Consider the following 13,463-nt stretch of genomic DNA (forward strand, 5'->3'; position numbering starts at 1 on the left):
TTTGGCAGACCGGGGATTGAACTCAGGCCCTTGTGCTTGCCAGGCAAGTGCTTGTTCTCCTGAGCCATCTCCCCGGCCCTAAGATACGAGTTTTATTTACAATTTTTCTTCAGTACATAGCCCTCATCCTGTTATCACTGTCACCTCCCACATCCTCTCCACTGTCAAAATATGACATGATGTCAGTTTCCTCTTCATGTTCTTCATCATATACCTCCTCTTCCTCAACTTTTTTTTCTTTCTCTTCATTTCCCTCTGAAGTCACTTCTTTTCCAGGGTCCCTAGCACAGCATATGGGGGCTTGAACTCTGGCCACTGCACTCTGCCTGAGCAGATGCTTTAGTCCACTGAACTATCTGGCCGGCCATCTACTTCAGTTTGGAACATCAGCTTTGCTGAGTATAGCAGTAATCTCAGTTGGTGTTTTGTTTTGTTTTGTTTTGTTTTGTTTTGTTTTGTTTTGTTTTGTTTTGTTTTGTTTCCAGAGCTTGAAATGTATCAAGCCATGCCCTCCAGATCTTTAGGGTTTCTGCAGAGAGATCTGAAATTAACCTCATGGGTTTGTCTCTGTATGTGACTTGTCATTTCTCCCTTGCAGCTTTCAGTAGTCTTTCCTTGTTCTCTATTACTGTTTTAACTACGATGTAGCATGAAGTAGGGTAGCTGCCTCATAGCCCCTTATAGCTCTTGCTTCAGTACCAAAACAGATACACCCTCTCCTGAGAACAGAGGCACTGGGTGCAACTTCAGGGGCTGCTGCCCGTCCCCCACACAGAGCCCATGCTGATACCTCCATATGCAAATTGTTGTGTAGACATAATTTTGTATCTCTTGGATAAATACCAAAGAGCATGGTTACAGGATCATGTGGCACATTTTCATTTTGTAAGAGAAATTTTCATTTTTGTAAGTTGTATCGTCATGATGGCGGGTCATTACAAGTCCCATGTAGACCCTTCCCTAAAATATGAAAATAAAATAAAAGTAAGTAGATAAAATAAAATGCCTTTTGTTATTCACAGTAGTATCAATTGTGAAGATGTTTGCTTGGAAATAAATTTTTGTTTCATTTATTTATTTTTTTTGCAGTACCAGGGATTGAACTCAGGACCCTGCGCTTGCCAGGCAAACACTTATTTTACTGAGCTATCTCCCCAGCCCCATAAAGTTTTTTAAATCTTAATTTTCATATTATCCCTAATGTGCTAATATGGAAGAAAAGACGTGAATTATCTGTTTGCCGGCACTTGCTGGAAAGGGGTGAGATAGAGGAAATACAATTTTGGACAGCGCAAACCACTGACACTGGAGGCGAGCCACATGCAAACTCTCAGAAAAATTTTTGAGATTGGGTGGTGTCAACTCTTGAGATTCATTCACTTTTTTTTTTTTTTTTTTCATTTTTTATATTTGTTTGAGACAGGGTCTTACTGTCCATGCTGGCTTCGAACTTAGTGATCCTCCTGTTTTAGTGACTCCCAAGTGCTGGGATTTATAGGAGTGCACCACCAGTTCAGGCTTATATAGTTCCTTTCTAATTGGTAGACTCTTTTGTTTAATACTTATTGAGTCTTTGCCAAACTACTAAGAAATAGAAAAACAGATACTATTTTGCTCTTGGAGATTGTGCTCATAAGTAGGGCAATTGCCAGCATTCATTATGATTGGCCTAGTGGCACTTTCTGAAAAATACCAACACAAAGTGGAAGTATGGATTTTTGGGATTTCCTTGCCAATGAAATGGAGAGGTCTGATCCTGGGATAATTTTTTGACAGTTCCTCCTGTCACTTCTTTCTTACTCTTCAACAGTCTAGTTCTTATAGCCCTCATACTCCTTAGGACTCTTTATCTTTCTGATCTTAGGGATTATACTTCAATTCACTGAATGAAGTGGACGTGAATCTAGATGAGTTCTTTTTGTTAAGGCCCAAGTAAATATCTGCTTGGCTTTTTGTGTATTAGAGAGTCAACACAGTTGATTGCTTTCCTGTATCTTGTCTCTTCATTTTCCTCATCTTAACTAAATACTCCTAACTGTTCTTAATGTGAAAAGATTGTTTATGATTAGAGAAAGTCATGTCAGTAAGCTTGGGACTATATGGTTTTTATTATGATTATAACTATTGTAGTTGTTGTCCTTTTCATTGTAGCTCTCTGTAGAACAATTGCCTGAGAACCCAGTATAATGTGTTCACTGAGCAAGTCTCTTTTGCTTCTTTTCATTTCAGTTGGAAAGACATCTTTGATCACCAGATTCATGTATGACAGTTTTGACAACACCTATCAGGTATTTTTTTTTTTTTGTTTATTGTTTGTTTTGTGTTTAATATGCAAGATATTTTAAAAAAATTATTAAATGTATTGATTGTAAAATGCATGAATGTAAAAGTATTTTCTGTAATTTGTAAGATGCTATATTTATATAAAGTATAAAGGATTTTTGCTCTTAGTCCTCAACCTTAGTTTACTTTTGTGTTTTGAAACGGGATCTCATGTAATTCAGACTGGCCTTAAACTCCCTATGTAGCGCAGGCTGGCCTCAAACTCGCTGTGATTCTATTGCCTTAGTCTAACAAGTGTTGAGATTACAGTCATGCCCAGTGGGACGAGGTGGCCAGCTGGTTAAGGCGATGGACTGCTACAGTGGTGTACCACCACAGTTAGGCTTCTTTTCCAACATTTATTGAAAAATTGGCTTAATACAATTTGGAAGGTTATTAGAATTGATAGTAGATATTCTCTTACAGAGAATTCATCCAAATATAGGATTCTGTAACAGAATAAGACAGGCATAGTGGTGCACACCTGTAATCCTAGCACTTGGGAGGCTGAGGCTGGAGAATTACCTAGAATTCAAGATCAACCTGGGGTACATAGTGATTTTAAGGCCAACCTGAACTACACAGTGAGACCCTTTCTCAACAAGGAATAAATAAGTAATAAAATTAGAAATCATTTAGCTCAGCAGATTAAAGTGCCTGCAAGCAGGCACAGGGGCCAGTGGTTCAGACCCCAGGTGTGCTGGCCATATCCCTGGGGCTTGCTGAGACAGCGACTGGTGTGTGCCTATAATCCCAGCTCTTGGGAGGCTGTAGACAGGCAGATCACTACAAGTCCCATCTAGTAGTGAGACCGTGAACACCCTGTAGACCCTTCCCTGAAATACAAAAAACAAAACAAAAAATTAATCATTAATAGAAAAAATTTTGAGAAATTGATGAATAGAATTAAACAGCCTAAATAATAAATGAAAAGAAAGAAATCACAAAAGACATTGGAAAATATGTTGATGAAAAAAAAAAAAAGCAAAGTACAACATACCAAAGCTCACAGTATACAGCTAAGCTAGTGCTATTAAATGAATAAGCTAACTTTTCATCCTAAGAAACCAGAAAAACTAAAGTACAAGCAGACAAGGGCCAGCAAGGTAGCTCAGCAGACTAAGTGCTTGCTTACAAGCGCAGGGACCAGGATTTGATTCCCGGTCTACATGCCACACCAGCTCTGCCCCTGGGCATGCTGAGCCAGCTCCTGAGTTCCGGCATGGTGGTGCAAACCTATAATCCCAGCACTGGGGAGGCTGAAAACAGGAGAATTACTACAAATCTGAGCTGTGAAGTGAGACCCCATACCAAATACATAAAGTGAAATTTTTTATTTTTATTTTTATTTTTTTTGTGGAATCAGGGGTTGAACTCAGGCTCTTGTGCTTGCCAGGCAAGCGCTTATTCTACTGAGACATCTCCCCGGTCCCCGCCCCCCCAAAAAAAAAAAATTGAAAAGAAAAAAGTACAGGCAAACAGAAGGAAATAGTGAGCCCAATAAATACTGTACATCAGATGATTGCCACTGAAAAGATACTTTGTTAAACTCACAGATCCCAAGACAAGGAAGTATGCCATGCCACAGGAGAGCAACATGGGGTAGTTTCAGGGTCATTTGAGAGGTGTGCCAGAAATGTGATAGGTTAGGTTATTTAATGTCTTAATATTTCACCACAGATGAATAATGATTAAGGTGATTAATAAACTAATGATCAAAATGATCATTATAAAAACGTGTACCAAAACATGAAGTTTTGTCTCATAAACTTCAGTAGTTATGTGTATCAATGTATTTATTTTTTGATGTATTTAGTACAGGGTCTCACTATGCATAGATCACACTCGTAGTGATTCTCCTGTTTTCAGCCTCCCAAGCACTAGGATTATAGGTGTGTGCTACCACGCCTCAGTGCTGGCCCAGCATGCCAGGGATTGAACCCCAGCCGCTGCGTTCCACCTAAGCAGATGCTTTAATCTGCTGAGCTATCTGGCCAGCCCTTGTGTGTGTCAATTTAAAATTACACCCTCAGGGAGGCTAGGGATATAGCTCAGTAGCACAAGTGCCTACCTGGCAGGCATAAGGCCCTGAGTTCAATTTCTGGTACCACAAAAATAAAAATAAAAATAAAATTAAATTATGCTCTTAGCAAACTAGGAGTAGAAAGTAACTTTCTCAACAATATAAAGATCATCTATGAAAAACACAACTAACAAGACATCAGTGTCAGTTCTTGGAATTGTTTAATTGTAAAACAAAGCAAAACAGAAGGAGCAAACCAAAAATAATAAATTAGTATTTAAGAATAAGCACTTATTCTGACCCTCTTTGTATGTTATAAATATTCCATATACCTAACATATTTTAAAACATTTTAAAGGTATTCTTAATCCACTTAACCATTTTGAGTCTATAGTACTATATACTTAGCATAGAAACTTTATTTCTATTATTTTGCCTTAGTAGTACATCAAATGTTAGTCTGATTAAAGGAACATTTTTTGTCATTTTTACTATCATTTGTTAACTCTCATGATCTCAACTGTCAAACTTTTGTTTTTCAAAAAGCTTTAGGATAAATGTAATTAGGGCCTTTTGGTTTTTTTGGTACTGGTAATATAACTCAGGGACTTGTGCCTGTTAGGTAGGTGTTGTGCCACTGAGCTACATCCTCAGCCCTTGGAGTTCCTTTGTAATATGTATTTTTCCACATTTGAAATATTTCAGGTGTATGCCTTCCGAATTGAATCTTTCTTTATGGATAATGTGGGCAGTGTTCTTCTATAGAGGTTATATAATGAATCTTAGGAGTCAGAAGGACTTTATTTACATCCTAGTTCTGGCATTTAAAATTTGGGTGGTTTGGAACCAATTACTTGATTTTTTTTTTTTTTTGAATATGTGTTTCATATCTAAAACAATTATAACCCCTAAGCATGATGATTCCTTATATTTTGGAAATGAAGTTCTATTTTTGTGACTATAGTCATTTATCAAGTTAGAAAAACATTTCTTGTTTTGACGTCTTTTGTTGAAGACTTTAGTGAGCAGTTGTTTTCTCCATTCTAATCAGCATTTTAGGCAACTTAATATTCATGTTATAGAAGATCTGCTTGGGCTAGAGATTTAGCTCAGTGGTGCAAGCATCTGCCTGGCAAGTGCAAGGTCCTGAGTTTGATTCCTGATATGAAAAAAAAGGTATCTGCTTGCCTCCTTTACTGTTCTATGATCTTAACCTTCTTTAAAAGTCATTGATTAACATATTTCCTTCTCAGAGGACAATTTTCTATCTTTTGAAATTTTTTTATTCAAGATATTTTTAGTATAATAGTTTTTCCTCCAATGATTTACATCAAAGCCTCAAATCTGTTAATTCATCCATATTATTTGTAAAGTCCTTGATCTTATTTTACTTTTTTTTCTAGTTTATTTTATTTTTTTAAGTTTTTTTCTTTTTTTAAATGTATTTGATTGTCAGAGGGTCTCACTACACAGCTTGGACTCAGTGATCCTCCTGTTTTCGGCCTCCTCAGCGCTGGCATTGCAGGTGTATGCCTCTACATCCAGACTCTGTAGCTGGCTCAGCCTGCCCTGGGGGCAGCACTGGCATGGCATGTGGGGCCAGCAGTCAGACCGCGGTCCGTGAGCTTGCCTAAGCTTGCCTAAGCAGGCGCTTTAGTCCTTTGAGCTCTCTTGACAGCCCTTCTTTTTCTCATTTAGACAGCATGGGAAAATAACTAATGGTCTCATTTAATTATATCTATCTAAATATTCCATATTATAATTGAATCTAGTCATTTCTTTAATATGTTTAATATATATTTCTTTAATATTTAACATATTAAATACATATTAGTCACTAGTATCAACTGTGTTGAAAGTTTTATCAAGTGCTCTTATATTTTAATTTCCTTTTTAAAAACTATCAATTGCATACTTATTCCATACTCCTTCTACCTGCCTTTAGTCGCTACTACCACTCTCCCTGACCCTTATTTAAATCCCATGCTTCTGAGAGGCGTGGAAATTGTCAGAAAGAATATCCTTTTTTGCTTTTCTTGCATCAACTCTAATTGTAAAACATGTAACTATATTTATCCTAATCTTCTTTCTCATTCCAGTATATTTCTAGCAAAAGCCATTCCCTAATTCTGTTAAATCTCATCTTTTATATTTGTCATTCCCCACCCTTAATTATTTTTCATTTGCTCTAGTTTTTGTTTATGCCAGACAGTATCCTACTTTACTTTCTTCTTTCCTGGCTACCCAACAGTCAACAACAACAACAAAAAGTGGGCAAATAGAAGGGCATCCTGGCCTACCTAGTGAGTTCAAGGACAGCTTGGACTACACAGCAAGACCCTGACTTAGAAAGCAAACAAAGCTGGGCCTGGTGGTGCACACCTGTAATTCCAGCACTCTAGAGGCTGAGGCAGGAGTATGGATCATTGCAAGTTTGAGACAAACCTGGGCTGCAAAGTGAACTCAAGGGTAGTCTGAACTACATATTTTTTTTTTTAAATTTATTTTTTACATTTATTTAGTGTGTGTGTGTGTGTGTGTGTGTGTGTGGCCAGCTCAGCCCACCAGGGGGCGGGGCTGGCTGGCATGTGGTGCTGGGGGATCGAACAGTGGCCCCTGTGCTTTGCCAAGCTTGTTCCAAGTAGGTGCCTTAGACCACTGAGCCATCTCTCCAGCCCCAGAAAATCTTAATAAATAGAGCCAGGTCTGGTGGTTCACACCCATAATCCTTGTAATCTGGAGGCTGAGGCAGGAGGATTGCTGGTCTGGGTTACTGTGAGTCCAGGCCAGCCTAAAGTATATAGTGAGACCTTGTCTCAAAAAGCAAACCAAAAAAAGTACGAGGGGAGACTAAAGAATGCAAAGCTGGGCATAGTGGCACACACATGTGATCCCAGCACTCGGGGAGGCTGAAGCAGGAAGATACAGTGGTCCCTCACTTATTGCACAGGTTATGTTCCAGACACCCCCGCGATAAGTGAATATCAGCCAAGTAGCAATGTTGTATTTATTTTAGTGTTTACATAGATTTTAAGTCTTTATAAACCCTTCCCCACTCTTATAAATCTTTCCCACACTTTTAAAAACACTTCTAATCTTCTTAACCATTTTTTAAACTCATAAACCTATGTAATTTTAACAGCGATCATAAATGTATATACTGTACGGTACTGTAAAAATCCGTGATACTGTGAAAAATCTGTGATAAATAATTTAGATTAGTATTTTTTTGAAAACCCTTGAAATAGTCTATGAAAGTTGAACCGGGAAAGAGCAGGGTGCCACGATACTGTCAATATAGTGCAGTTTGGACTTAATGACCCTCCTGTTTTCAGCATCCCCAGTGTTGGGATTATAGTCTTGTGCCACCACTCCCCAACTCAGTCACTGGCTCTGTGTACCCACTAGGGGCAGGGCCAGCGCACGTGGTACCAGGGATTGAGCCCCCTACCCTGTGCTTACCTAAGCAGGCACTTAATCTGATGAGCTATATCTTGCTGGCCCTACACATGCATTTTCAATTTCTTGTCTAAGAGCCACCAATGTGGTGGATTTTCTGTGATATACAGCATCCTTTCAGGTCTCGCGTAGGAGGGTAACACCATCTGTTATAAAAACATCATATTATTTTTCTTTTCCTGAAATATATATACATTTTCTTTGGTGGACACTATATTTTAAAAATTTTATTGGTATGTGTTAACAGTAAATAATTACATTCCTCTTGAGAAATTTGTAAAACATATACATACCACATTAAGAATAAGACAAATGCGATGGTGGACATCTGTAATCCAACCCTCAGATGACTGAGGCAGGCTGATCACCACAAGTTCAAGGCCAGCCTGGGCTACGTAACAAGATTCCTGCCTCAAAAAAAAAAGTCACAAACATGAATCTCATTTCCCCCATTTGATTATAGCTAAAGCCTCAACTCCTTTGAAATTGAGAATTGGCATTTCTTTTCTTTTCTTTTTTTTTTTTTTAAATTTATACTTGGTATAGGGTCTGCAGAGTCTCAGTGCATAGATCAGACTTGTGGTGATTTTCCTGTTTTCAGCCTCCTGAGAGCTGGGATTACAGGCATGTGCCACCACACCCAGTCTCAATCTCAGTGTGCCTTGGGGGCGGAGCTGGTATGGTGTGCAGGGGATCGAACCCCAGCTGCTACGCCCTGTCTAAGCAGGTGCTTTAGTCTGCTGAGCTATGTGGCTGGCCCTTGAAATTGGGAATTAAAAGGAAAAAAATACCTATCCTGCCTTTACATATGCATCTTGTACTTCAATATAAGCAAATAGCTCTACTTGGTATGTTTTGTGTTGAAGAATTCCATCTAGAGTAAATGTAGCAGAAATGATAAAATCAGCATTTTGTAATTTTAATTACTTCCAGTACTCTTTCCAATTACAAACCTCCAGATTTTCGAACAGTTTAAAGCTTGTAACTTTAGAGCCGGGGAGATAGCTCAGTGGAATAAGTTCTTGCTGGCAAGCCCAAGGTCCTGAGTTCGATCCCAGGTTCAAAAAAAAACTTGTAAGTTTAAACCATTTTACTGCCATCATTTTATAATTCAAAACATTAAATACTGCCAGTTTTATGTTCAACTTAGACTATAGAAAGATCCCTAAAGTTGGAATAAATGTATTTGTTTATCTGAGGAAGATGTCTTGCTCAGTGTAACTTTTGTAATTACTTTGGATTGAGTATTTCTTATCCCAAAGGATATTACAGATTGTTACTAAACATAATCACAAGATTGCATAGATTAAAAACAATGACTTTTAGGCACATAATAAAGCTTGTCCAAAAAGATAATAACTGAGTGCTTTTTTTTTTTTTTTTTTCTACTGGGAATCAAACTCAGGACTTTGTGATTGCTAGGCAAGCACTTGTGCCACTGAGCTATATACTGGCCCAGTGACTTATTTTAAAAATTCAGAGTCTGTATTGTTTTTATACTAAGTAATGTAGCCCAGAAATATTTAAGGGGAAAGTACATAAACACACTTATGTACCTAATATATGAACATGTTTGTAAATGGGATGATTAACCTTCTGTAATAGAATTTGCATCAGTGTCCTCTTAGGTTTCTTTGCCCCTTCTCTTCCTTCCTACTTACCTTCCTTCCTGTATTTCTTACTTTTATTTCTATTCTTATTTCCCACATTGAATTGTGGATTCCTCTTTAACTTAACTATTTTTTCCTCTGTCCTTATTATAGTCTTTATATTTTTAAATCTCTTATTTGTCTATTTATTTGGTACAGGGTTGGGGTCCTGCCCATTAGCTCAGTTGTTTAAGTGCCTGCTAAAACGAAGAATTCTGTGGTTTGATCCCTAGATCCTCATGCCTTAGTAGACCTGCCTTTAAGGCATCCTGAGTCGGCAAAAAAAAAAAGTCCTTCTGGTACAGGGTCTCGCTACACAGCTCAGACTCAGTGATCCTCCTGTCTCAGCCTCCCCAGTGCTGGGATTATAGGTGTGTGCCACCCTGCCTGATTTCAGTGGCCATCTTGGCACTGGGCCAGCATGGCATGCTGTGGCAGGGATTGAAACCAGGTCCTTGTGCTTGTCAGGCAGGCCCTTAGACTGACAAGCTATCTCTCTGGCCCAGTCTTTATATTTTTGTGACTTTATTATTTCTGTTTGTTTTTTTTTTTCTGGCTAATTATAAAAAACAGCCAGCCAACAAGATTTTATGTATATTTGGACCATGGAAGGAAACTGATTATCATTGTGTGCTACAAAGGAAAATTTGTTTTCCTTACTTAATTTTCTTTTATATTGGAAAAATTGTGTCCTTTTTAGAAAATCATATTTGTGGCTCTCTAGCTATCTGTGACATCAGGACAATTGAGAAGCAATTAGGTAGAAAGAGTAGTCAGGATAGTAATTTACATCAGCAATATTATATAAAATTGCTGTTAAGACAAATAAGTATTGTTTGAGGAGCACTCAGATACTCATATTAAAGTCTAAATAAAAATATAGAAATATCTGAATACAAATATACATACTGAAATTCTCATTGTCATGTTATCTATAAAGTAATAAAAATAAAGGTAAAATGAGTTTCCTTGCAAGAATGTATGGGGATTAGAGGTGATTTGTGTAAAGAGCTTGAAATAATCTCTAACATTGCAGGTGCTTATTATGTGGTAGATATTATCACTGGAAATTTTGTTGATTCCTATTTGTGTATTATGTGCTTAAGTGTTTGTTCTTTATTTCTCCCATGGTCATAAATTCCATTTGTATCCTAAACTATTGGCCATCATCACACTGTTGTTGTGTGTTCACTTCTTTGTTTTGTTTTGTCTTTCAGGCAACAATTGGCATTGACTTTTTGTCAAAAACAATGTACTTGGAGGATCGAACAGTGAGTAATGTTTTCAGTGTGCAATTTTCTGGAATACTCCACATTAGAAACCTATGATCAAAGCCATAATCGGTGATATTCATCTGTAGAAATATGTAGTTCCCAGTTAGTTCATAGGCATTGAGTAAAATCAGTATTACAGAGTGAGCTGTTCTAAGCCCTCTGACTTAAGTCCAAGTGAGATCCAAAAGGAGAAAGATAAGTATTTTATAAAGCCCTGTTGTCCCTAGCCTTGTTAAACAAAATTTGTCATGTTGATTTGGAAAAGTGATGACTAATAGCTTTAAGGGAGAATTAAGAGAATTTTCATGAAGAAATTAGATCTGATAAATATCTTTGGAGTGCCACCTTTGAGGTATTCAGAAAAATTTCATTTGAATATCATACAGTTTGTGAACTTAAAGATTTTCTTTGTCAGAAGTATATGTGCCAAAGTGACTGAATAGGAAGAAACAGTATGTATTGTCAGATTTTTATCTTTCTAGTGTACCCTTAGCCTACTACTCTTTGAAGAAATTTCTGTCACCAAAACATTGACTACCTTAAGTGTAATCTTGCAGGACCTGTACCCAAAAGACATTATTTTATCTCTAATGTTATTTACTGTAAGTGTGTTTTTTTCTTTTGGATTTTTGTGTTTTCATATATGTACATAAAACATAGCATTTCTTAGAACTTGAAGGCTTGGAGACTACTATAATGGTAAGATAACTTAATGCTTATTTTTAGCTTGTCTTTTTATAATCTAGATGTGAGAAAGAAAGTAAAAAAATGTGTTGGGTTGCAAAAAGATACTTCTCCTTTTTTGATCATCTATGTTGGGTTAGGGAGAAGTATATGGGAGAAACATAGCATAGTAGGAAAAGACCCAATTTCAAAATATTCCAGATTCAATAAGAAAGAAATATGTTTTAGCTTTGAGAGTCCTTCAAGGAAACATGAATGCCTTCGCTCTGTAGCTTGAGCTGCTCATTTAGTATTTACTCTCTTTTTCTCTTTTATGTTCAGTATTGAATATCAACAGCCTACTTTTTGTCATCTGAAAGGTATAGGGATTCAAAGAGGTTATAGAGAGGGAAAAAAGGGAAGCCATATTTGAATCTGAAATCTTTCACAGTGATTTTTTTAGTCATGTATCTACCTTCAGAGCAAGACATTTTTAATAACTACTCCCTTTTGAAAAAGTAGTTTTGTATTATTTTTCATTCCTTACTCCCCTGAAACCTCTTGCATGAGTCTTCTCTCTACCCCTCCTCCTCCCCCTTTACAAAAGCATTTTCTTTTTTCTTTTCTTTCTTTTTCTTTTTTTCTTCTCTCTTTTTTTTTTTTTTATTTGTTATTTATTTTTTCCCATCCCACAGATCAGGCTGCAGCTGTGGGATACTGCGGGTCAGGAACGTTTCCGTAGCCTCATTCCCAGTTACATCCGTGATTCTGCTGCAGCCGTAGTAGTTTACGATATCACAAGTAGGTATATTGCAATGGGTTGACCTTTCTTATTTTTCTTGCTTGTTTGACTGATTTTGTTGTTAGGTACGATTGCAATTATGGGACACAGCAGGTCAAGAGCGGTTCAGGAGCTTGATTCCTAGCTACATTCGTGACTCCACTGTGGCAGTTGTTGTTTATGATATCACAAGTGAGTGGGGGGAATTACGCATTTTCTAATCTTTCAACCTTTAGCTTAGCTGCATGCATGTTCTTGTCTTGTGCTTGTTTTCCTTACTAGCATGTAAAATTAAGTTTCTCGTAGCAAACTTTATTACACACTACTAGGTCAGAAATACTTGCTTTGGTGTTTGTTACCATTATGCTTTACTTTTGCTGTTCCGGGTTTTTCACTTTAGAAATTCTCTTTCAGGTCCAATTATGTATCTTTATCAAGGCTTTCTTAGTATTCTATTATCCTAAGCCATACTGTAATGATGACTGGAGGTATATCTCCTTTTTCATTTAATTTCATCTGAGATTTCTCTAAAATAATCTGCAATTAAGCCTCTTGCCATGTTTTCCAGATCCTCCAAGGCTTCTGTTGAAGCTATTAAAAGCTTCTGCTAGTCAGCTTTTCTCTGCTTTCCCCTTCAGATCATTCTGTCTATAGAGGAAGACAGAGAAAATATAACATGTACTTTTCTGTTAAATCATTTTTGTTTGAATCATACCTGCATTCTTTGACTGATGTTGCTAACAGGCTACACTTTCATTTCTCTCCAAAAATTTAAAAATGGAAAATTAAGTAATGATTTGTCTTCTTTCCCTAAAGACTTAATAATACCTTTGATCTTTTAAGTGACTATAAATTTTCCTTGGAGCTTTGGTGATTGACAACAAAATGCTCTCTGATCGAAATTGTCTTTACGAATTGGTTTATGACATATGTAAGGTGATATTTACCATCATTCTATGTAGTAGTTCATAATTTATAGGAAACCAAGTTTGGTGTGGTTTTTTTTTTTTTTTCTTTCCAATTTTGATCCAGAGTCTTGCTGCACAGTTCAGGCTGGCCTTGAGCTCACTTTGTAGCCCATGCTGGTTTTGAACTAACAACCATCCTCCTGTCCCATCCTCCCAAGTGGTAGAATCTTGAACTTTAAAAAAAAACAAAAAACTGTTGGCTTGAGCTAGGAGTACTGTTAGATAGTTTTGCATATTTTCGCAGTCAGAGGTCATAGCTACTAAACAATAACTGCAACAGTAAAATTGAAAATTGCAGAGACTTTCTTTTTTTTTTTTTTTTTT

General features: G+C 37.1%; 1 protein-coding gene across 2 annotated transcripts in view; it reads left to right on the forward strand.

The window, feature by feature from the left end:
- The window catches only part of Rab6a (RAB6A, member RAS oncogene family), a 52,869-nt gene that overhangs the window by 17,266 nt on the left and 22,140 nt on the right, over positions 1-13,463 (forward strand). The window contains exons 2-4 of one of the 2 annotated variants that reach the window (XM_004641920.2): positions 2,230-2,288; positions 10,671-10,724; positions 12,086-12,191. In XM_004641920.2, the coding sequence (XP_004641977.1) occupies positions 2,230-2,288; positions 10,671-10,724; positions 12,086-12,191 (219 nt within the window). Of the gene's footprint in view, positions 1-2,229; positions 2,289-10,670; positions 10,725-12,085; positions 12,192-12,257; positions 12,364-13,463 lie in introns of both variants that reach the window. The other variant, XM_004641919.3, reaches the window with a different exon arrangement.

The sequence above is a fragment of the Octodon degus genome, unplaced genomic scaffold, assembly GCF_000260255.1.
Source record: "Octodon degus isolate 3935 unplaced genomic scaffold, OctDeg1.0 scaffold00146, whole genome shotgun sequence".
Lineage (NCBI taxonomy): Eukaryota > Metazoa > Chordata > Mammalia > Rodentia > Octodontidae > Octodon > Octodon degus.